The following is a 25,148-nucleotide window of genomic DNA, read 5'->3' as shown; positions in this document are numbered from 1 at the left end:
CATCCCCCTCCTCACCCAGCATCAGTCCTAATGTGCCAGCATCTTCTGCCAACAGGTACACTGAGTCTTCAAGGCACAGACTCTCAGAGCTGGAAGATTCTTTAAAGGGTTTCTCGTCCAACTCATATGTGAATTAGAACCTTTCAATGACATCCCTGATGAGTAGTCACTTGGCTTCTGCAGTAACAGGGTTAGAATCTCTGTCATTGGCTCTTTCCAAGGCTGATTGCAGTTTTAGTGTCATTGGCTAAAGGGCCACGGTAAATGTGTGTGAATTCAAAAAGACGTGTTTGTCTACCCAAGTGTGTCTACAAGTGAGTTTGTTAACTAGATAGGTGGCTACAAGTGAAACTGGAGAGTGAGCACAGCTTTGGGAGTTCTGTAAGATTCAGAGTCTACATATAGCAGTGCCCAGAGTTGTGAATATGTGGATACAGTGCAAAACATAGGGTTTTGTTTGCTTTTTCATATATCTAAAGCAGCTATGCATGCATATGCACATGTAGGTGTGTTGAATTATTGAAGAGATAGAAAGAGTTGTGGGTTTGGAGTCAGAGCTCGGATTTGAATTATGGGATCATAGATTTTAAGCCTGAAGGGACCTTAGAAATCATTGACTCCAATCTCACCATTTTATAGATAAGGAAAGATGTGAATTGCCCAGAGTCACACACTTTCTAAGTATCTGAGGCAGAATTTGAAATCAGGTCTTCCTGACTCCAAACACAATGATCTCTCCATGTACCAGCTGGCTCTAACACTTAGCATCTATGTGACCTTGGATCAGTCATTTATTTGACCTCCTTAGCTTTATTTATTTATTTATTTTTGTCTGTAGAATGAAGGAGTTTGAGTTTTGGCATTGGCCAGACATTAAAGTTTATTAAGTGCTCATTAGGGGCCAGGCACCAAATTAAGAGAGGATGATATAAAGCTAAGCAAGAATATTTCCTTCCAAATTTGTTATGACATGTAGTTGGTAATAAATAAATATATTTTTAAAAAAACAATTAGGAAAAAATAAAATTTAGAGAGAATTTTGTCAAAAGAAAAAAAAATATTTTCTTGTCCTGAAAAGAGCTCACTTTCTAACACTACTCCACTACCTGTGTGACCTTGGGCAAGTAGTTTGATTCTTCAGGATTTCAGTCTCCTCCTCTGCAAAATGTGGGGGGCTGGACTAGATGACCTATGAGGTTCTCTTCCAGTTCTGTGAACCTATGGTTCTTCCAGCTGGGAATCCTCGGATTATGTGAGGCAGCCTGTGTGTGAGAGGGGAGTGGGAGGGGCAGGGGAGCAGGGGACAGACTCGGCTCCGTGCTGTGTGCATGCGAGGCAAAGCCTGGGCATACGTGATCTTGGGGGGAAAGGGGGACAGAGCGTGCCGCGCAGGGCTCCATCGCATGTTGCGCTGTTATTTTGGGTCCTCGCTCTTGTCATGGGACTAGAGCAGAAATCGGGGCTGCACTGCCACCTCTGGTTTGCAGCCTCATAAACCTCCTCTCTCTCGGGCTCCAGTCGCTATTGCTCCCCGCACGCGCCGGCCGCTGCCCCTCATCGTCTTCTAGCGAGGAGAGAGCCTCCTGCTACCCAGGGAACCCCATCGCCCCCACCGGAACCATGGCATCGGGCAGGAGGGGCTGGGACAGCAGCCACGAGGATGATCTGCCGGTCTACCTGGCCAGGCCAGGTACCACAGACCAGATTCCCCGGCAGAAGTACGGGGGCATGTTCTGCAACGTGGAGGGCGCCTTCGAGAGCAAGACGCTGGATTTCGATGCCCTGAGCGTAGGGCAGCGAGGGGCGAAGACCCCAAGGAGCAGCCAAGGCGGCGGCGGCGGCGGTGGCGGCGGGGGGAACCGGCCGGTGGCTGCTGATCTAGATACCCCCCGGAGGAGCCTAGCCCGGGAGGACTGCCGGGACTACCCGGCGCCTGCCATCAGCGGAGTGGAGATCAGGAGCGCTTCGGGCAAGGAGGTGTTGCAGAACCTCGACCCCAAAGATAAGGTAAGGAAGCGGTGCCCCCACTTCAACCTTGCTTCCTCCCTCTCCACTCCTCTCCCTGCAGCGTAGCCCAGCCCCGGGGGCCGAAGACTGAGCTGCAACTTTCTCTGCTCACTTTGTACCGGACTCCTCCGGGAGGAGAAGGAGGTTTCCCTTCTAACTACCACTCCTTCCCCCTTCTCCTTTCTCCCCTTTTCAGTTCCGGACCCCCGACACAAGTTTCCGTCCATCTATTTGTGGGGAAGGGGAAGTGAGGATACCCCCTACCCTCTTCCACGAGGCTTCCTAGCTGGAGTTAGTAGAATCCTTCTCTCCCTGCCCCCATCTCAATCTTCTAGTTTCTGGATGGGTGTGGAGGGCTGGACTGAGAAGTATAGCTAGGTTTTATTCTGCTGGCAAGAAAAAGTCTATTCTTCCTGCTCTCCCTGTCTCCCCCGACTTACAAATAGCCTCCCCAGACCAGGCACCTCCAGATCCCCCAAAGGGATGTCTAGGACATCGGACGAGGGGAGTTGGGACCGAGGGCTACCCATGGGGTTGAAGGCAGCCGAAGTAATCTTCAGAAGAGCTCTTCTGTACCCGAGGGATTAATAGAAGAGGGAGGGAAGTGATCCTCCACCCCATTCTCCAGCCCAACGCACACCCCAGGCCAGCTGGAGCTGGCGGAGCAGCATCCTCCCCACTTGGGAAACTTTTGTGTGTTAAACAGTAGGCTAAATACTAAGACTGTTCTGCCAGCCTCACACATCTTAACTGGCATTTCGTCTCAGATTGTGTTTGGCGGAAGTATACTGTGTGGAGAGGTCAGCACTTGAACTCGTGGGGTGGGGTGAGGAATGACACAGCCACCTCTCTGGAGCCATTTAAGTTGTTTAAAATAAAGACCCTTTTAAAGGTTCTCTAGAATGAGATGTAGTCCGGTCCTCAGCTGCTCACATGTACGTCAAAGCTAAATGTATGTGTGCATTTTCCACCCTTCCAGAAACTTATATGGCTGAAGTCACCAAAGGAACCTTGCTTGCCCTGGGTTTCTTGTTTATTTTGTTGGTAGTCAAATGTCCTGAAAAGCTGGGCACAGATGGAGGGGTCAGAATTCAAAATGATGCTTGAGAAGAAAGAAACAAATATATTCAGATACTCTGGCCCAGCAGAGCTTTCTTTCTCTGTTATCTAGGTGTTGGATGCAAAAACCTACTGCATTTACTATTCTGCATTAATATTGTTATGAATAATCACTTGAAATGGAAATTGGCTCCTTAGAGAAATTGAAGCCAGTGCCCAGACAGACTCCAGACTTTCATTAAAACCCATTGTTAGCCAATAGGAGGGACAAAGGCCTTTTCTTTGGATTTCTTATATGACAAGCTCACACAAAATGAAAGAAAATGCAAAAGAAAAACACAGGGAAAAGGTTATTTACAGTTGGGATTGTTCAAAGTTGCCATTTCAGAAACAGGATGTTAGTGTTACTTGAAATCACAACTGATAATTGTAAATCTATATTAGGAGTTCAAAGTACCTTTCCCTCCTCTTTCTGCTCTTTAAAATTCTGGGATTTTTCTAGGATCCTCCCTCCCTTTTCCTTTGAGGAAGGGAGGAAAGAAGGAATGGAACCTAGTTTGTTTGGAATGGTTTCAAATTGTTTCTAGATGGAAAAGTAGGTCTTCAAAATGAGTGTTCCTTCTCTTCTTGTCTAATTTGGCCAGGAGTGAAAATGTTCACTTCCTGGCTGCCAGGAATGAGATATGTAGTGGATGATGTCAGTAAACTATAGTTAACATGATTCCTTTGACTGAGACCCTCTGGTGTGAGCCAGACTTTTATGGTCAATCTGTGTAATACTGATGAATGGTAACCAAAGGAAAGAAAAATGTACTCCTTGTAATCTTAACAATTCTTCTTTCCCCTTCCTTGTAAACCCTGTACTTTTGGTTAGTAATTGAAAAATAATGATATGACATAAGTATCAGCAAGATATACAGTGCTCTATGGTTATTCATGGGTCAGTCTTCAATGTTAGTTGGCAGTCTGGACAATACTGTATTATTATCTCCAATTTAATAGAGTTTCAAGGGACCTTAGAGGTCACCTGGGGCTATTTGCCTGTCAGTGAAGGAATCCTTTCGGTAACATCCAGTCTCTGTTTTAAAAACACACACTGGAAGACAACTCACTACCTCCCATAGCTAGATAGCTCCATTAAAAGAGTTTCCCCTCTAAATTCAACTGCAGTCTTTCCTCCTTTCATTGGTCTGAGTTCTGCCTTTTGAAGCTAAGCAGACTCAATGTAATCCCTTTTTAGGTGCTAGCTCTTTAGGTTTTTGAAGAGGGCAAAAACAATCTTCTCTTTCCTGGGTTAACCAGTTCCATCAATACTTCAATAGCCTATTAGATTAGTGATCTCATTGATATGGGTAGCACATAGTCCATCTTGTCTGACCCTTGTCTATCCATGGCCTCCCATAAATTTCCCCAAGGAGGTCCATCCAATTTACAGGAGGCTTTCTTCTCATTCCCTCAGAATCCTCTGGATCTCAATGGAGGACCTTGCTCTCACCATAAAACCAACTTTTCTTTCCCCCTTCCCAGGCATCTGTGTCTCCAATGACATTCCTCATTCCACATAGCTTTCACAGTTCCTTGCTTAGAATGTCTCTGGCCGTGGTTTTCAAACATTCTTCATAGAGCATGACTTTAAGATTCTTACCTGTCTTGGACTTTCCTCTTCTAGATGCACTTTAATTCATAAATGCCCCCTTTATTATGTGGTTTGCAACACCTCACACAACTCTCTTAAAGTATTCTGACCAGGACTGAGCACAGTAGGATGATCACCTTCTTTATTCCTGGATATTTTATTAGTGCTCTCCAAAATGGGATTGAAGCAGTGAGGTGGCAAAGTGGTGGATAGAGTGCTGGGTCTGAAGTAAAAAAATATTCGCCGTTCAAAGTTTAAATCTGACCCCAGATACTTACTAGCTGTGTGTCCCTGGGCGAGTCATTTACCTCATTTGTCTCTGTTTCCTCATCTGTAAAATGAGCTGGAGAAGGAAATGACCAACCACTCTAGGGTCTTTGCCAAGAAAACTTCAAATGCTATTATGAAGTACTGGTTATGACTGAAATGACTGAACAACAATAAAATGGTATTAGTATTTTTAACAGCTGCCTCACTATTGACTCCTGGGTGTGTTTATTGTTAGGTAAATCCTCGATGGCTTTGCCACACAAAATGCTGTTTAAACCATCTCTCCTAAAGTGTATTTTTTGTAGAGTCCCCCCAGTATGGGACTTTACATTGCTCCCTATTAAGTTTCACTTTGCTGGTTTCAGGCCATAACTCCAGGTTATCCAGATATGTTTAACTTGTGATTCAGTTCTCTGATGTATTAGTTATGTCTTCTTAGCCTTGAGCCATCTGTAAAGTTGATAAATTTGCCTTCAGTGTTTTTCTCCATCATCAGTAAAAATGTTGTACAGTATAGTGCTGAGGTCAGAGCCCTGTTGTATACCTATAACCACCTATTAAAAATTGCCTTTTTAGACTGACAGTCTCTTCATCAGCATTCATTGGATTCAGCTTTCATCTAGCCACATGGATGTTATCATTGACTCATGTTTCTTCATATTCGTCACAAGATTATAAGAGATTTTTGTCAAGTATCTTGCTAAAGGGGCAGCTAGATGACTCAATGAAGAGAAAGTCAGGCCTGGAGTTGGGAGGTCCTGGGTTCCAATCTAGCCTGAGATATTTCCTAGCTGTGTGACCCTGGGCAGGTCACTTAACCCCCATTGCTTAGCCCTTACTGTTCTTCCGCCTTGGAATGGATATTTAGTATTGATTCTAAGACAAATGGTAAGGGTTTAAAAATATATATATTTAAAAACCATATACATAGAGACATATATATCATTTTAATATATACTTACTATGTGTATACATACATGCATTATATATGTATATATATATATATATATATATATATATATATATATATCTTGCTGAAATCCAGATATTCTGTCTATGGCATTCCTCTGAGCAACTAATGTCACCTAAAAGGAGATTAGCATAGGATAAAAGTAAGTGAACCATAGAGAAATCAAATCACTAAAAGCCTTTGGCATATTTTGGATCTGTAAATAATAGCAATAGACATTTCTAACATTTAACCTATATCATCTCAATTAAATTTCATGACAATACTCTGAGGCATTATACCCATTTTATAAATGAGGAAACTGAGGCTCAGAGAGATCAAGTGAGTTAGACTCAGAAGATTACAAACTTAGAACCTGAAATGATCTTAATGGTCATCTAGTCTTTTTCTTTTAATTTAATTTTTTTTTACCATTCAAAACATACTTCTATATTGATCATTGCTGTGAGAGCACACTCGTATTTAACTAAAACCCCTAAATAAAACCATAAATGAACCTATCTGAAAGATCATATGCTTTGATCCTCCTCCATCTGACTTTGACAGTTCTTTTTCTGGAGTGGAGAGCATTCCCCATCATAAATCTTTCAGGATTGTCCCAGATCATTGCACTGCTGAGAGTAGCCAAGGTGTCACAGTTGATCATCCTTCAGTTTTGCTGGTACTGTGTACAATGTTCTGGTTCTGCTTATTTTGCTCTGCATCATTTCTGGCAGATCTTCCCAGCTCTTTCTGAAAGCATCCTGCTTATCATTTCTTATAGCACACTAGTATTCCATTACTCACATGTACCACACTTTGTTCAGCCATTCTCCAATGGATGGACAACCCCTCAATTTCTAATTCTTTGCCACTACAAAAAGAGCAGCAAAAAAAAATATTTTCTGGTGCAAGTAGGTCCCCCCCCCTTTTTTTTTATTATTTCTTTGTGATACAGAATGGTCAGCTAGTCTAATTCTCTAATTTAACCAGAGGAAGCTGAAGAAGTGATTTGCTCGGTGTCACTAATGGGAAAATCAGGATTTGAACCCAGATCACCTAATTCTGAACCCAGCATTATTTCCATAGTCATACATGGCAGCCTTTGAATTCACATCTTCCTTGCTCCCAAGTCCACTTCTCTGTCTACTATGCATGCCATGCTGCCTTTATGAACTACAAAGAGATCTTCATTGGCTGATTACAGGAGATGGATCTTAAGCTTTGTAGATAGGGTTTGACCCTCGCTCTAACTTGGTGGATTTTTTTTCAGAGCTCATACCTTCAGATCTCAGCAAAAACATTCATACAAAGACCATTCATATTTGCTTTGTTTATAACTGCTTACACGAAGTGCCTAAAAAAGCAATTCCAAATGCAAATTGAACATTTCTCCTCATTTCTTGCCAAAATCATAGACATTCCCTAATAGTGAACAGATTGCAGAAAGGGGAATGTCAATACGTGCTTGATTTTTCTTAATCACACTCGAATCGCACTGCTTCTGCAAAGAACAAGTAATGCTGGGAAGATACAAATGTAAGGTGCATCTCGAAGCACCGTCACCACGGAGATCTTTTTGGCCTCTTGCTATTTTTCACAGGGACCCAGAGGGGCCATAATCTTCCCGTCTGTGTTTCCTACCCTCCCTCACCGTCCTCGGGTCACTTCTGGGTTACGATTCTTGGTGGGCCATTAGGAGCTCTCTCAGGGAGGAGGCTGAGACAGATAGGAGAGTGGCCTCTGTTCAGACGCCCCTGGCCTTTGCCTTTAGCCTCAACAGTTTTAAAGTGAAATCAGTGGACTCCAAAGTCCCCTCTTTTTTTGTCCGTGGGAGAGAGCTAAGGCACGAGATGAATCTTTGGGCTCATAAAAGCCTATTTACTTAATGGCATCGAAACTCTTGGAAGACACAAGAATTTGGCAATATCCCTCTGGGGTCTGGGAGCAGCTGGAGGCCACACAGTGGTCTATTTAGGGAAAGAGTCCAGGCTCCTTAACCTTCCGCCACCATCACCTGGGGGAGCATGCATCTCTTTTCAAGGTTTACCTTTGCAGTTTCTTCCAGGATTTGGTTTCGACGGACAGGATGTATGTGAGGGGCATAACCGACATTTCTTTTAAGTAATGCTGCGCTTGGCATTGTTCCCTCAAATTAATGGTCCCTGGGGGAGGTGGTGCTTTTTCTCCTCTCTGCTGATGACTCTGTAAGTAATCCTTTACACTGGCCAGCTTACTGCCTAGTGTGCTTTTCAGTCCCCGGTCTTGTAGCTGCTGCTTCTTGTAATGCATCTCGGTAGGGAGGCTCTCTTGAGACAATGGGAAAAGCTCTCTAAGAACAGAGAACCCAGCACAGAAGAATGGTATTTACTGGAAGGGGGTGTCCTCGTGGTATTTTATTTCATGGAGAAACAGAGAAGATAAGGCATTGCTCTCTCATCAACGAAACAGACCATTCCAGAAAGATTTCTAGGAAACAGGATTCCTAGAAACTCTTCAATACCTGGAATCATGGGGCGGAGGGAAAGAGTTGGTCTTCACTAGATCTGGTCCATTGCTCTCCGAGATGTTCTAAGAGTTATTAGGTGAATTATAAACAGGAGAATCCTCAGTAGAGGATGGAAGTGTCTCAAGGGCAGGGATTGTTTCAGTTCTTTCTGGATTTTCTTTCACCTTGCAAACTGTAGGCACTTCATAGATGTTGGCTGAATGAAGAAAAACTGGATGAATAAGGAGGTGAAAGTGTGAGACTCGATAAGGTTCCATTCAAGAGAACATTTGTTTTAAGGGTTTGGTGTACAAGAGATATAAACCAAAATCTTCACAGAGACACTGTAATAAGAACATTCATCATAGCTTGAGTCCTTGGAACACATTCAATGTGTTGTCTGTAGGTGTGTGTTTAAGCATATCTATCATCATTCATACTGCAAAAATAAAGGAGTTCTAATTCTTCTTTAGGTCATCAGCATATTTCAATGCAAATCAATATAAAAACACTGCTAAATTAAATCATAAAGTTAATCATTGTGAATGAAAACAATGAAATAAACATCTAAAGTAAGAATGAAATCTGGTCCAAACCCTCAGTATTTAACAGGAGATCCAAATGAATTAATAAACACAATAAATGTTTATTATATATGTTTATTTTATTTAATTATAATGACTAGATACAAATGTTTCTTAATTATTAAATAAATGAATTAATAAAATAAATAAAATTTTTCCTTTTTTGAGCAAATGTTAATAAATAATAATAATAAATGTTTTTCCACTTAAAGGGGTCTGGAAGATGAAAGCCAGCATAGTCCTTATAATCAAGGAGCTTAAAATGTAATATGGGGAGATGACAATATATGCACAAATAAGTTTGACAACAAGGTAGAGCATTTTGGAGAGAGCCAGACAAAAGGCTCTGGGAAAACTGGAAGAGGGAGGGAATGCCATCATCTGGGGATCGGGAAGGACTTCATGGGCCAAGTGGTACTTTAAATGAGCCCTGAGAGAACAAATGAGTTTTAACAGACAGAGAGGAGGCAGGAGTACATTTCAGACATGGGGACAGGACAGCCTCTATAAATGAACAGTGTCAGGGAAGAATAGAATGAGATTGAGCAACCCTTAATCTGAGGAAACTTCCAAAGGAGAAAAAATGTAAGATAAATCTGGGATGGTCATTTAGAGACAGATTATGGAAGGCCTTCAATGCGAGTCTGAAAAGCTTATATTTTGCCTTGAGACAATCATGCACGATGCCTTTTGAACCAAATTCCAGGAAATCTACTTTCGGAATTTTGGAACAATTTTGTAGTGACCCCTCTGAATACATTAAAACTCCAGTTTGTGTAGAAATGAAACAACCTGAGTATCTAAAAACAAATTCTAAATGCTATTTTCATGGAGGTAAGATCATAGAAAAGGGTGTGACAAGATGCTATCGAATGTGGCAAGGAGATCTTCTTTTCTTCTGCTGAGAAATGAGGAAGGTTTATTGTAAATATAACAAGAAGTCCTATAAGTGTTGCAATTGGAACCTTAGGTTTTTCATTTACTTATATTTATTTAGTATAATGATCTATTAACATGTAATATAAATTATATATTTATTTAGTGTCTTCTACTGCAAAGCAGTATGCTAAGCCTAGGGATAAGAGCTGGGATCCCAGCTCCCAGGAGTTTGGGACTTGGCAATGGATTAGATCAAGCATGCCATACTTTAGGCTGCCAGGTGCTGTAAAAGGACAAAGCAGGAGCAGCCTTTTGTGAGGCCTGAGAGGAGGTGATTAGCAGAAGATGCTGGAGGCAACATTGATCAATGGGGGTACAGTGGATGGAGACCTAGGCTCTGGAAGAACAGGTTCTACTCCTGTCTTGGACAAGAATTAGCTATGTTAATCCCCAATAAGTGAAATAGCCTCTATGTACCTCAGTTTCTTCATCTGCAAAAACAGGGAAGGGAAGGAAATAAACCTTTATTAAGTACTTTCCAGGCACTTGCTGAGGACTTTATTAACATCATTTCATTTGATCCTCCCAATAACCCTGTGAGGTAGGTGTTATTATCTTTATTTTGCAATAAAACAAGGTGGTTGGACTAAGTTTTATAATAAAACAAGGAGGTTGGACTCCGTGATCTTTACTGTTCTTTCTAGCAGGGTGATCCAGGGGACAAATCAAGGATTGACCAGACATGATCTAGTGGAAAGAACACATGTTCCAGGATAGAGAATGTGGGTTGGAATCCTAGCTCGGCTCTTTACTGTTTGACCCCAGAGATTGGCTTTCATCTCTCCATTTTTCATCATGAGATGAAGGGATAGAACTAGATGATTTCTAAAGGCTTTTCCAAGTCTAAAATGATCCCAGCTCAGATCAAAGGGCCAAAAGGACCCATTAAAGAATAATAATATAAAGGGAGATGACTGGAGAATGAAAGAAGGAATGAATGAAAAGACATTTAGTAAGCACTTATATGCAAAGTACCATGCCAAGCATCGATATAAAGAAAGGATGGCTCCTTCACTGATCTCAGGGAGCTCATATTTTATCAGGAGACAAATATTATTCCAGTTGTAAGTCAGTTGGAAAGGCTCATGCATCCTTAGGGGATAGCAGAAAAGCAGATGGCAATGTGTCTTTAATACAATTTCCATTGATGAGACCATCTCCGTTTCTGATGTTGAACCATTTTACAATGCCAAGGACTTTAGTGACTGTGCTAACAAAGTCCCATCTCCCCAAGAGCTGCTCCCCAGAGTGATGGCTGGGGAGGGAGGAGCAAGGGGACACCCTGGAAGCAGGGCTGGTACCCTGGGGCCAGGGGGCATCGCTGGTCACTGATCTTCCCTGTCTTTTAGTGGTTGTGGGTTGGTGGGATTGAGGATGGACGGTTCTTCCACAGAGTGTTGCTTTCTTCGAGGAGGGCTTTGGGGGCCAGGCTAGAAGCAGGATTGATGGGAGAAAGTGGTTTTGTTGTGGTTTGTCCTTCATTTTAGAAGAGGACCAATGACATCTTGGGGAGATGGCTTGAGGGTGAGTTGGATATAAGAATATAATGTGTATTACATCATAGAAAAGCACAAAAAGTGGAGATAAAAAGAAGAGTAGAAAGAGGAAATGCATGCACATATTTATAAAAATCAGGGGAAAACCTCTTTATCTATCAAAGAAATTCTACTTGAGAGATGTTCTTGAATTAAACAGCAAAAAGGTGAAAGCAGGAAACATTCCAATAAAATCTCTTAAGTTAAACATAGAGGGGTTAACAGACAGTTACCCTGCAGGCCTTGACGAAGAGGAAAGAGAAGAAATAGGATTAGGGGAGACAGGAATATGACAAAAAGTAATTAACAGATCACATATCTCAACTACTTTAAGGTTAACACTTTTTCTTCCTAATAGTTCTATGAAGTAGGCATAACCATTTTTAGCCCAGTTTTGCATAGGAGGAACGGAGGCTTACAGAGGTTAGGTTACCATGGACACACATTTAATAAGAAAATGAGCCCAGGTTTCCTGACTCCAAGCCCAGACCTTTTTCCATTGGCACCATGGTTGTGAGTCAAAAGTGCAAATGGAAAACTAGTTTAGAATTGGCCTTGAAGCCTGTTTAGCTTTCCTCCAGGATATTCCCATAGCTAACCATAATTAAATGTAGAAAATAGGGATGTAAATATCAGTCTTACAGAAGGAAATGGAGACCCAAGTTATGGAGCCTTGAAAAAGGGGAAGCTAAACTTAGCTTGTTTACAAGGCGTCTAGATTAGGTAAAAAACGGGAAATAGAGAATGCTCAAGGAAGCTGGGTCAGGGTTATAGATTCCTGGTTCATAAAAGAAAAAGAACACACAGGGTCACCTACAACTGAGGGAGAGAGAAGTGGCCACTGCAACCAACAGTGTGCTTAGAGGTCAAGGATCCTGGTTCAAATCCTGCTCCCTTATCTGAATACTTCTATGACCAGAAGCAAGATGCTTCCCTTTCTGAATCTCAGTTTTGCCTTCTATGAAATGAGGGAATTGGACTAAATGAATTCTTAGGTCTGTTCCAGCCCTGAGCCTATGGAAGTAACACTGGAAGGTGTTAAAGAATAAATGGAGAGGGCAGCTAGGTGGCTCAGTGGATTGAGAGCCAGGTCTAGAGATGGGAGGTCCTAGGTTCAAATCTGACCTCAGACATTTCCTAGCTGTGTGACCCTGGGCAAGTCACTTAACCCCCATTACCTAGCCCTTACCACTCTTCTCCTTTAGAACCAATACACAGTATTGATTCTAAGAAGGAAGGTAAGGGTTTAAAAATAAATGGAAGGAAAAAAGATTTTAAGAAAGATGGTTTGCTCCAAGCCATCCTGTGATTTTAATAACTGTTGCACAGGACAATTAAATTACATATGGAGTGGATTTTTTAAAAGAAGTGGTGAGCAAAAGATGGGAATGAATTATGATAATAGGAGAGAGAATTTCCATATGATGAAAGGAGAGAGAGGGCATATAGAAGAGGAATGATTTTTATGGAGGATAAAAGAAAAGGAGAGGAAGAAAGTAAATAAGTAAGTTAGTTCTTAAATTCACTGATGTTCCAGTATATAAGACAGAAGACCAGGGTGGTCAGATTTAATTTTGAAAAGATCTTAATGAAATAGGTTTAATGGTATTTTTAAAAAGGCAGGAAACATTACTTCCATTTTAATGTTCAAGATTAATGGGAAATTCAGGAAGTAAACATAAACATGATAAGGACTAAGAACAATCCAGAACATGTATGAAATTTAGGAAACATCAATGAACAGAGGAAGAAGAATGTGGGGAGGCGAGGAAAACAGAAGTAACAATGACAGGAAAACCCAACTCGGAACCCAGCAGAAAGGATCTAAATTATTGGAAAGGAAATGGTCAGAACAACAAGAACAAAAATTCGCAGTGCTCTAGTAAAGGAAAGAAATGAAGTTTTGAAAGATAAAGATAGAAAGTAAAGGCAGAGCAAAAAAAAATAGTCAGAGATGAAGGGAGAATTCCTCTTGGAATTGTTAAGATAATAAGAGATTGAGTTAAAAATGGAGAACACACTGTTGAGCCCATCAATCATAAAATATTATTTACTGAAAGAAAAATTCGAGACCTATAACAGAAATATTGGTCTGTAGATGTGCAATTGTGATTGAGAACTTGTAGAGGAGAAGTAGACTTGTCAAAGATGTGCTTTCTTTGAAGTCTGATGTGTCTTTGGGCAAACCCAAAGTGGAGGTGTTTACTGATATAACCTGGTTAAAGAGGCAGAGTCAAAACCAGCAATACTGGCCACTAGGGCAAGTAGCAAAAACAAGATGAAACAAGTAGCATAAATCAGGACCTTTAATGAACTTCCTATTTCATGATATGAAAATATTAAAAATGTAATTAAGTCAAATTCAATAGAGTCAGAGATAATCAGCTACTGTTAATTCATGGTTACTGTCAAAGGAGTTCATGGGTTAAATTTTTGCACCCTCTAAATTTTCACTGCCTAGGGCAAAGCTATTGGTGCCCTGCCCTAGTTTATTTGGATTTTGCTCAGAGAGGAAATGGAATGAGTATAACATTCAGGGAAAAGGCTATCTGTAATTTTTGACCACTAATAAAAACTACCCCAGATTATTAGGCATTTGATTTTTTAAAATTGTTAAAGATTTTTAAAATACATATATATATATATATTTATATCAATTACCTATCATTAACTTACTTGCACTCAGCCCCTAAATGGAGCTCTCCTTTGCAATGAATAAATTGCTGATTTGCATCTAATTCTTCATGTCCCCAACTGGGATTTTCTTGGCAAATATACTGGAGTGGTTTGCCATTTCCTTCTCCTTAGAGAAATGGATTCAAACAGAGTAAAGTGACTTGCCCAGGGTCACATAGCTAGTATTTAAGGCCAGATTTGATCTCAGAAAGATACAAGTCCTTTTGACTTCAGGCCAGGCATGCTATCCACTGCACCACCCAGCTAGCTGCCCAAAACAAATGAGCACATTGGTCCTATCTGATATTTGCACACTTTTAGCCCATTACCTCTCTCCTGAGAAATCTGATAAAAAAAAGTCAACCAATTGGAAAAAGAGATCCAAAAACCTACGGAATCAAATAGCACTTTAAACATTAGAATTGGGCAAAGGGAAGCTGATGATTTCATAATACATCAAGAAATAATTAAACAAAACTAAAAGAATAAAAAATAGAAGAGAAGATGAAATATCTCATTAGAAAAACAACCAATCTAGAAACCAAATTGAGATGAGATAATATAAGAATTTCTGGATTACCTGAAAGTTATCATTAAAAAATGAATCTAGATATTGTATTTCAAGAAATTGTTAAGAAAAATTGATGAGAAGTTTTAGAACCAGAGGGTATAATAGAAATTTTAAAAATCCACTCAACATGTCTAAAAGAGTACCCCGAATAAAACTTACAGGAACATTATAGCTAAGTTTCAAAGCTACCAGGGAAAAGAAAAAAATATTACAAACAACCAGAAATAAACAGTTTAAATATTGTGGAGCTACAGTCAAAATAACACAAGACTCAGTAGCTCCTACATTAAAATATTGAAGGCCATGGAGTGATACTCTAAAGGGCAGAGGATCTGGATTTGCAACCAAAAATATAACCTATCAAGCAAAACTGAATATAGTCTTTCAAGGGGAAAATTTGAAATTTAATGAATCGAAAGACTTTTAGGTATTCTTGATCCAGCACTGAACAGAAAATTTGATTTACAGAAATTGAGAGAAATAAGAAGGTAAAGATAAAAAGACTGACTAAATTCTAAGAGATCTTAAAGTTAAAATGTTTACTTCCTATATGGAGGAATTGCTATTTGTAACTCTAAAGAAAGCTATCATTGCCTGGGTAGTTTGAAAGAGTATATATTAATAGAAGGCTTGAGGCTGAGTTCATTGTGATGGAATAATCCTAAAAAATAAAATTGGGTAGAGAGAGAAAATGGAGCAAATTATCTAATGCAAAAGAAACAAGAATATAAGAAATGTTACAGTGGAGGGGATAATGGGATAGAGGTTGGGTAGTATGCAAACATTATTCTCATTTGTGCTGGGTTAAAGAGAGAATAACATACACTTAAATTTCAAAGGAATAGGAGAATAAAAGGATAGGATAAGAGGACTCTCAGAAGGGTGTGAGCATTAAGAAAGAGGAGGGCAAATGGATAGGATAAGGGAAACACTCTTAGATGGGTGCGCAGATTAGAGAGGCTGTAGTCAGAAGTAAATTAGACTTTTGAGGAGGGATAAGGTATAAAGAGAGAGAGGATAAATAGTGAGGAAAAATATAATGTCACAATATATACAAACAGTAATTATAACTTTGAATATGAATGGGGCAAACTTACCCATAAAATGGAAATAGGTAGTAGAATGGATTTAAAAAACCAGCATCTCACAAAAGGTTGTTTGCAAGAGATGCATTTAAAAATAAGAGACACATAGAGTAAAAATGAAAGAGCTTAAGGAGAATTTATTATTCTTTGGTCTATACTTTAAAAAAAAAGCAGGGATAACAATAATGATTTCAGAAAAAACTCAAGCTAAAATAGTTTAAATTAAAAGGAATACTACATTATGTTAAAAGGTACCATAGATAATGAAGTAATATCAATACTAAACATATATGCACCAAAACTATAGCATCCAAATTTTTAAAGGAAAAGGTAAATGAATTACAGGTGGAAATAGCAAAATTATAGTAATGGGTGACTTCAACCTTCTCTCAGATATACATAAAGTTAACCAAAAAAAGGGGAAGAAGTCAAAGAGATGAGTAGAATCTTAGATAAGATAGACATCTAGAAAGAATTGAATAGGAACAAAAAAGAATATCCTTTTTCTCACTGACAAATGACACTTTTATAAAAATTGACTTTATGTTAGGGCATAAAGACTTTATTGTTAGATGCAGAAAAACAAAAATATTAAATGCATCCTTTTCAGATCATAATGTAATAACTTACAATTATTAAAGGAACATGAAAACAGATTAAAATTAATTGGAGACTAAATAACCTAATCTTCAAGAATGAGTGGATTAAAGAATAAGTCATAGAAACAAAAATAATTTTTATTAAGAAGTATTATAATGATAAGAATATACCAAAACTAATGGGATGTAGCAAAAGCATCAATCAGAGGGAAATTTATCTCTCTAAGCACTTACATCAATAAAATAGGAAAAAGAGCAGATGAATGAATTGGGTATGCAATTAAAAAAAGAACCCTAGAATAAGAACAAGTTAAAAATCTCCAATTAAACATCAAATTAGAAATCCCCAAAATTAAAGGTGAGATTAATAAATAGTAATATAAGGAAACCATTGAATTAATAAATAAAACTAGGAGTTGGTTTCATGAAAAAAAAACCCTAATAAAACAAACCATTGGTTACCATAATTTAAAAAGAGAGAGAAGAAAACCAAATAACTAATATCAAAGTGAAAAGGGTGAATATATATCACTAATGAAGAAGAAATTAAAACAATTATTATTTTGCTCAATTATATGCCAATAAATGTAATAACTTAATGAAATACAAGACTACTTAGTAAAGTATAAACTACCCAGATCATCAGAAGAGGAAAGAGAATATCAAAATAAATCTATTTTAGAAAAAGGAATTGAACAAGCCATAAATGAAATTCTGAAGAAAAAAAGCATCAAGACCATTTGGATTTACAATTTAATTCTACCAAACATTTAAAGATCAACTAATTCCAATCTTAAATAAATGTTTTGGAATAATAAGAAAAGGAGTCCTACCAAATTCCTTTTTATGAAACAAATATGATGTTGATACATAAATAAGTAACATTAGAAACAAAGAAAGAAGATTATAGGATAATTTCCCTAATGAATAATGATGCAAAAATACTAAATAAAATTTACTAGCTAGGAATCTGCAACAGCATATCACAAAGATTATACACTGTGACCAAGCAGGGTTTAAACCAATAAAGCAGAGCTTGTTAAATATAAGGAAAACTATTAACCTAATTGATTATATCAAAAACAAAACCAACAAAAATCATATGATTATATCAATAGATGCAAAAAGCTTTTTACTAAATACAACTACTAAATTAAAGACACGTGAAAGCATAGGTATAAATAGATTTTTCTTTAAAATAATAAGAAGCATCTATTTGAAGCTATTAGCAAGTTTTATCTGCAACAAGGATAAGCTAGAAGTTTTCTTAGTAAGATTGGGAGTGAAAAAACCTTACTCATTATCATAGTATTATTCAATATTATACTAGAAATGCTAGCAATAGCAATATGAGAAGAAAAAAGAAATTGAAGTAATCAGAATAGTTAATAAAGTAATCATACTATCTCTTTTTGAAGATAATGTGATAGTATACTTGGAAAATCCTAGAGGTTCAACTAAAAAGTTAGTTGAAAAAAAATTTTAGCAAAGTATCAGGATATAAAATAAACCAACATAAATCATCAGCATTTCTATATATCACACACACACACACACAAACCATACAAGAAGTACTAGCAAGAAATATCTCATTTAAAATTACCCCAGACAATATTAAGTATCCAGGAGAATAACTGCCAAGACAAACCTAGGAACTGTATAAAAATATACAATACTTTATACAAATAAAGTCAGTCTTAAATAATTGAAGAAATATTACTTGTTCAAGGGTGGGCTGAGTCAATATAATAAAATTATTATTCTACCTAAATTAATATACTTATTCAATGACATCCCAATCAAATGACCAAAAAATTATTTTATTGAGCTAGAAAAAATAACAAAAGTCATTTTGAAGAACAAAAGATCAAGAATATCAAAAGAATCAATGAAAAAAAGTGTAAAGGAAGGAGGTTTAGCAGTATTAGGCCTTTTTTTCCTTTAAACCCTTGCCTTCCACCTTAGAATCAATACTAAATATTGGTTCAAAGTCATATAGGTAGGAAGTACCTGAGCTCATATTTTAACTCAGGACCTCCTGTCTCTGGCTCTCTTTCCACTGAGCCAGGAAAGTATTAGCTTTCCCAGTCCCAGATCTTAAACTGTATAATAATGCATTAATTATTAAAACTATCTAGTACTGGCTAAGAAATTGAATGATAGATCAGTGAAATAGAGTAAATGTGCAATACATAATAGTAAATTATTATAGTAACCTTGTGTTTGATAAATGTAAAAAGTAAGCTTTGGGAATAAGAATTCATTATTTGGTGAAAAAGAAAAGTTGTGAAAACTAGAAACAATCTGGCAGAAACTAGGTAAAGGCCAATATAAGATACGGTCAAAATGGATACATGACAAAGACATAAAGGGTGATATAATAAGTAATTAGAAAAACAGGGAACATATTTCCTTTCAAATCTTTGGATAGCAGAAAAATTTATGAATAAACAAGAGATAGAAAGGATTGTGATATCTAAAATGGATAATTTTAATTATTTTAAATTAAATAGTTTTTGTACAAATAAAACCAATATAGCTGAGATTAGAAGGAAAGCAGAAAAAATAGGGGGAAATTGTATACATTTCTTGGATTACAAAGTCTCATATTTTAAGTATATAGGAAACTTTGTCAAATTTGTAAGAATGAGTCATTCTACAATGGGTAAATGGTCAAAAGATATGAAGACATAGTTTTTGAAAGAAGAAATAATAAATAAATTGTTTAATTAATCCTTTGGGCCCATTGCTGGGACCTCTGAAGCCCTGCCTGGTTCCAACCAGGCCAGAGTAGCTACCTCTCTGTCTCTCTGTCTCTCTCTGTGTCTCTGTCTCTGTCTCTGTCTGTCTGTCTGTCTGTCTGTCTCTCTTTTGCTCGCTCATTATCCTTACTTTCTTTCTAATTGTAAATAAAACTATCTTAAAAGTCATTCTGACTTGAGTAATTCATTGGAATTTAGAAATTAAATTCCTGGGGACCATATTCTTAAAATATTCAGTCCAACCATAATTTTTACCCCTAACATATATAGTTATATGAAAAAAATTTCAGAATCATTCTTGATTAGAGAAATGTAAGTTTAGATGACTTTGACAATCTTGACCCTATCAGATTAGCTAAAATGACAGAAGGGGAAAATGACAAATGTTGGAGGACATATGGAAAAATTGGGACACTAATATGCTGTTGGTAGGGTAGAGTGTGAACTGATCCAAGCATTTTGGAGAGCAATTTGGAATTATTCCCAAACAGTTATAAAACTGTGTATTCCCTTTGACTCAGGATTACCATTCTTAGACCTGTTTTTCAAGGAGATCAGGGACAATGGAAAAGAACCTATATGTTCCAAAATATTTATAGCAGCTATTTTTGTAGTGATAAACAACTGGAAATTGAGGGGATGCCTATCAGTTGGGGAATGACTGAATAAATTGTGGTATATTATTGTGATGGAATACCACTGTTATAGGGAATGATGAGCAGGTTGGTTTTAGAAATACATGAAAAGATTTGCATGAAATAATAGAATGAGATGAGCAGAATCAAGAAAATATTGTACACACGAATAACAATATTATTCCCAAAGTAATGGTGAATGACGAAACTTTTCTGACTAACATGAATATTCAAATCAACTACAAAGGACCTATGAAGGAAGTTGCTATACATCTCCAGAAAAAGAACTGATATATGGAAGTGTCTCTCATATGGTTTTATATATATGTCAAATGTCGGACTTCTCTAGTATAGGGTTTGAGAGGAAGGGAAGGAGACAGCTCAGAACTGAAAATGTAACAAAAAATAAAATAAAATAAATATAAAAAATAAATGTGAATAATGTATTTGTTTGCCAAAGGAAGGAGCTGTTAGGACCATTATAGCTAATAGTAACTCAAATTTGTGGAGCACTTTATGCTTTGCAAAGCACTTTACACTCATGATCTCAATTTGATTCTCACAACAGGTTGGCGAGGTGGGTACTAAAAGTTTTAAAATTTATTCTATGGATGGAGAAACTGAGGCAAAGAGAAGTTAAATTATTTGTCCCTGGTCTTTATTGTAAATTTTAGAGAGAGGATTCAAACCCAAGTATCAGAGAGAAGATTCAAGTCCTAAGTCCAGCTCAAAGGCAACTCAGTGTATTTCTGGGTGAAGAAAATTATCTAATCCTCAAGATTAAAGAGAATCTTTTCTTTCAAATGGGAAAGGATAACCTCAGTGTTGTGATTGAAGTTATCTTGTATATGTGCTGCTGAAGCAAGCACTGATTGAAGTATCTAGAAGATATTCTTGATGTTGTAAAGTACTGGCATTTTCTCTTTGGCATTCTCATTGCTTTAATGTCCTCCAGTTTGGGGGTCAAGTTTGGAATGCCATAGTATTGAGCTATAGGTGATTTCCCCAGGGTTGCACAGATAATGACACATCAAGGATTTGAACCCATATCTCTGACTTTAATTCCAGTACCCTTTCCATTGTATAAATTAGTCCTGAACCATAGGAACAACCCAAGTGAACCAAAGTCCATTAAATTGGTGAAAGGGAGGAGAATTCTAATGAATCAAAGGGAGAGAAAATAGAACAGAGCAATTGCTAATTTTTATGCTGGAGACAACTATCATGAACCACTGCAAGGCAAGCAGACTGAAGTTTGACCCCCATGGGAGGTTTTGGGGCAGGAGAGGAGCTCATCCAAGCCTCAGTGAGATTTGATAGCTTCCTATTAACTAATGATTCTTACTAATTAGGTGCTAAACTCTTGCTTCTTTTTTGTTTGAGCTATGAGAGCCCTCAGCAACCTTTAAATTCAGCACTCTGGATCCCAGCTCTAGCTGCCCAGCCCTTATTGCCTCTGCTTCCCAGAAATAAGGAAAGTGTTGGCTAGAGATCCAAAACATCCCTACCTTGTTGTGGTTACTGTATTTAACATTTAAGCACATGGGAATTATTATTAATGCACACTGATCTTGGCTTTTTCCTTAAATGGTCATTCTACCATCTAATTTCTTGCAAAAAGCCTTCATTTCCTTGAGAGTTCTACCAAATTTGATTATAGTACATCAGACCAAGAGAGGGGAAATTGAGGCAATCAACCAAATAAGTTTAAAAAGGCCACTTTTCTCAATTACCTATCTCCAGCGAAAAGTGGATTTTTTCCTTTTTTTTTTTAGGGGGAAGGGGGAGTGAAGAGGAGGTGAGGCAAGCCTAAATTATTGTATTAATTCCTGCTGTACTCTGCTCTGGTCCAACCACATCTGGAGTTCCCTCATTTCAGTTTTCATAAGAAGACACAACAAAAGTGGCCAGGAGAGAATTCTTCTTGGTTCTGTTCATACAAGTGTACCACTAACTTGTTAGTCTTAGCACGAGTGCTACCAATGGCAGAAAAAGTGAAAAATAAATTATTGTTTCAAACTAAAGATGTTTTTGTTTAATTCTGCATTTTCCCCCCGCGAGTCTCATGTCCTTTAGACCACAGTGGTGTGGCTCCGCCAAAGTTATAACATCATCATAATTTCCATAGTAACTTGCTATAAAGATGCAAACAGAGGATTACACCCTCCCTCCTTGCAGGCTTAGACAGGAAGGCCAGATGGGTTATGAGGGAGGGAAAAAGCCCTTCCTGAGACATAAATCTCTTCTGGAGAAGCAAAAGGAAATCATTTAAGGAAGAAAGCTGGTGGTGTAATCATTGCCCTGGGGTGATATTTTTGTGTAAAGCTGGCCAGCAGGGGTGGGTGCCTTTCCAAGATTTAAATTGGGGACTCTAAATGTGTGGTGGGTTACTGACAAAGCCAGCTAATGAGAGCAGGGTCATGCATGGATCTGATTCCCATGTGAGCCTGTTAGCCTCGCTCCTTCCAATAGACACAGGCTGCCTGCGTCATCCTAACCATATATCTCCTGGGGGGGGGGGGGGAACCGCAAGGCAGAGAAACCATCATTGTCACTGCATGTCAATACGGAGGGCACACCCTACTGGCGGTGGGCTCCTCTTGTCTTCCCAGACCAAGATTAGGGGAGAAGGGTCATAATTCCCTACCCTTCCTATGTGCACTCTCCCCTCTCTATGCCCTGAAATAGATTTTCTCTTATGTATATCAATAAAACATTGCAGAGTCAAACCCACAAAGTCTGGGGCACTCACACCTCGTTGTCTTATACCAAATTTTGCCATTTCGACTTGGTTCTGTGGAGCTTGGCCTCTGGTGAGAGAGGATCCCCTTTCTCACACTGTCCCTCATTCTAGCTCTCCAGGGATCATTTCAGTTAGGATAAATTTGATTATGGCTTTTAAGTCTGAGGAGTTCCCTAAAATAGGGGAAACAACAAAATGGTACTCAATACACAAGAAGAATCAGAGTATAAGGAATGGATTCCTACACACACAAAAAGGAAGGCTAGGTCTAAGGAAACCCTCACTAGGGAAGTCCCACATTGCCTGGATTCTGTTGTATCCCTCTGTGCAAACATGTTCAACTGTTTCCACAGGCTGCTGCTGCCTCCACCAACCCTTCTAAAGGACTCTGCCATTGGTGATCTGCCCTGATGATGATGCTGTACTTACACACCTCCAAAACATGCTAACACAAGGCCCCTCATTCGGGAGTCAATAAGTGGAAAAATCCAGCAGGGGCCCAGATGCAAGCTCACCTAGTCAAATTCACATTCCACATGGGGCCGGTGGTGGGGAAGGGGATGAGTATTGCCCTTTTCCTTTAACTCCTCCAATAGGAGAATACTCCTCAGTACTCAAAGAAGAATCAATTCAGAAGGCTAGACCAGAATGCTCTTTTAAGGATTCAGGCCCCATTCCATCACTCACTGGGTCACTGAGGGACCAAGGGGCACTCCACTCAGGACTGTCCCTGCCATTCTGTAACACCAAACCCTTCCTGTGACAGGCCATTGGCTGACCAAAGGTAGCCAGGAAGTCATTTATTGTTGTTCAGCTGTTTTAGTTGTGACTCACTATTCATAATCCCATTTGGGTTTTTCTTGGTAAAGACACTAGAGTGGTTTGCCATTTCCTTCTCCAACTTATTTTACATTTTACAGATGAGGGAACTGAGGCAAGTGAGGTTAAATGACTTGCCCAGAGCCACACATCTAGGAAGTGTCTGAGGCTGTATTTGAACTCAGGGAGGTGAACCTATCTGACTCTAAGCCCAACACTCTATCACTGTGCCACTTAGCTGCCCATATATGCATATATATATTATATATTATATATATATGTGTGTGTACATATATATATATATATATTGTTTCTGCATTCTCTATGGACATATTATTCCTCCTCACTTTTCCCACTCCCCCCAAGAATAGTAGAATTTAAGCTTCAGAAACTGTTTCTAGCTTTGTCTTTATATACTCAGTGCCTGACACATAGTAAATATTTAAGAAATAATTTATAATTTAACATTATATAACATATATTACAATGTATAATATATAAATACAAACAATTATGTATTATATGACAATTATATGCAAATACAAATATATAATTCTATATAATAAAATATAATAATTATAACAAATAACAAAAATTGTTGGATGAATAAATGAATGATTTTTTCCCTTTCAGGCTATTTGTAGCTAGTTTTGAGATCTGGGGTATGGGCTTAATAACACAATGAAGTAAGGAGAGCAGAATGGGTCTTATGCAAAATGTATATCTCACATTTGTTCCCCTTTCTCCATTCACATGGTCACTACCTTGTTTCAGCGAATCCTATCTGGAGTCCCTGTTTCTATTCTTTTTCATTTCTAATCTGTCCTCTATCAAACCAACAAAAGCATTTTCTTAAAGCACAGTTCCCTACTCCAGAAGTTTCAATGGCTGTCTATGGCTTCTAGGATAAAATACAAACTCCAGGCTTAGCATCAAAGGTCCTTTGAAATCTGTCTCTAGTCTACCTTTCTAGACTTATTCCTTATTATTCTCCTTTATACACTTGAAGTTATAGCCAAACTAGCCTAATGGCTATTTTTTAAAATTGACATTCCATTTCCAACATCATCCCTTTGAACAAACCGTTTCCCATGCCTAGAATGCACACCCATCTCACCTCCATCTTTGAGTCCCTTATCTTCCTTCAAGAGTCAGCTCATGTGGGGGCAGCTGGATGACTCAGGGGATTGAGAGCCAGGCCTAGAGATGGGAAGTCCTGGGTTCAAATCTGGCCTCAGACACTTCCTAGCTATATGACCCTGGGCAAGTCACTTAACCCCAATTGCCTAGTTCTTACTGCTCTTCGTCTTAGAACCAGTACATAGTATTGGTGCTAAGACAGAAAGTAAGGGTTTAAAAAAAAGAGCCAGCTCATGTACCATATTCTATAGAAAGCTTTTCTGATCCCCCTAGTCTTCCCCTCCTCTAATGATCACATATAGTCCACATAAAATCTGAATTTACTCTCCCAACTTCCTCTTGCCTGGATGAGTTGGGTCCTTTGTGCATGGTCACTACATCTTCCCAGGGGGTTAGGAGTTGGGAGTGAGTACCCTTCTAATATTGTAGTTCACAGATCCCTGGGAATTGTTCCTTCTCTACTTGTGGAGAAAAGTCAGGGCAGAAGCTGGGAGCTAAGGAGGCATCAGGTCCTGGTTAGCCCTGGAGGTGAGGAAGGCAGGGTCTAAAGATTTCTTGTTACATCATCCCTTCAGAACAGAAGTATTGGTCACTACACACACACACACACACACACACACACACACACACGAATATATTTATCTGTGTGCA

General features: G+C 38.6%; 1 protein-coding gene across 1 annotated transcript in view; it reads left to right on the top strand.

Moving 5' to 3' along the window:
* Window positions 1-1,198: 1,198 nt before the first annotated feature.
* DPYSL3 (dihydropyrimidinase like 3) overlaps window positions 1,199-25,148 on the top strand; it is a 154,112-nt gene continuing 130,162 nt past the window's right edge. Inside the window, exon 1 of the mRNA XM_001378626.4 lies at window positions 1,199-2,007. Within this exon, the coding sequence (XP_001378663.1) occupies window positions 1,621-2,007 (387 nt within the window). The 5' untranslated portion in view covers window positions 1,199-1,620. The remainder of the gene's footprint in view (window positions 2,008-25,148) is intronic.

The sequence above is a fragment of the Monodelphis domestica genome, chromosome 1 (assembly GCF_027887165.1).
Source record: "Monodelphis domestica isolate mMonDom1 chromosome 1, mMonDom1.pri, whole genome shotgun sequence".
Taxonomy (NCBI): Eukaryota; Metazoa; Chordata; class Mammalia; order Didelphimorphia; family Didelphidae; genus Monodelphis; species Monodelphis domestica.
Note: the sequence above shows the minus strand (reverse complement) of the source record. Positions and strands in the feature narration are given on the sequence as shown.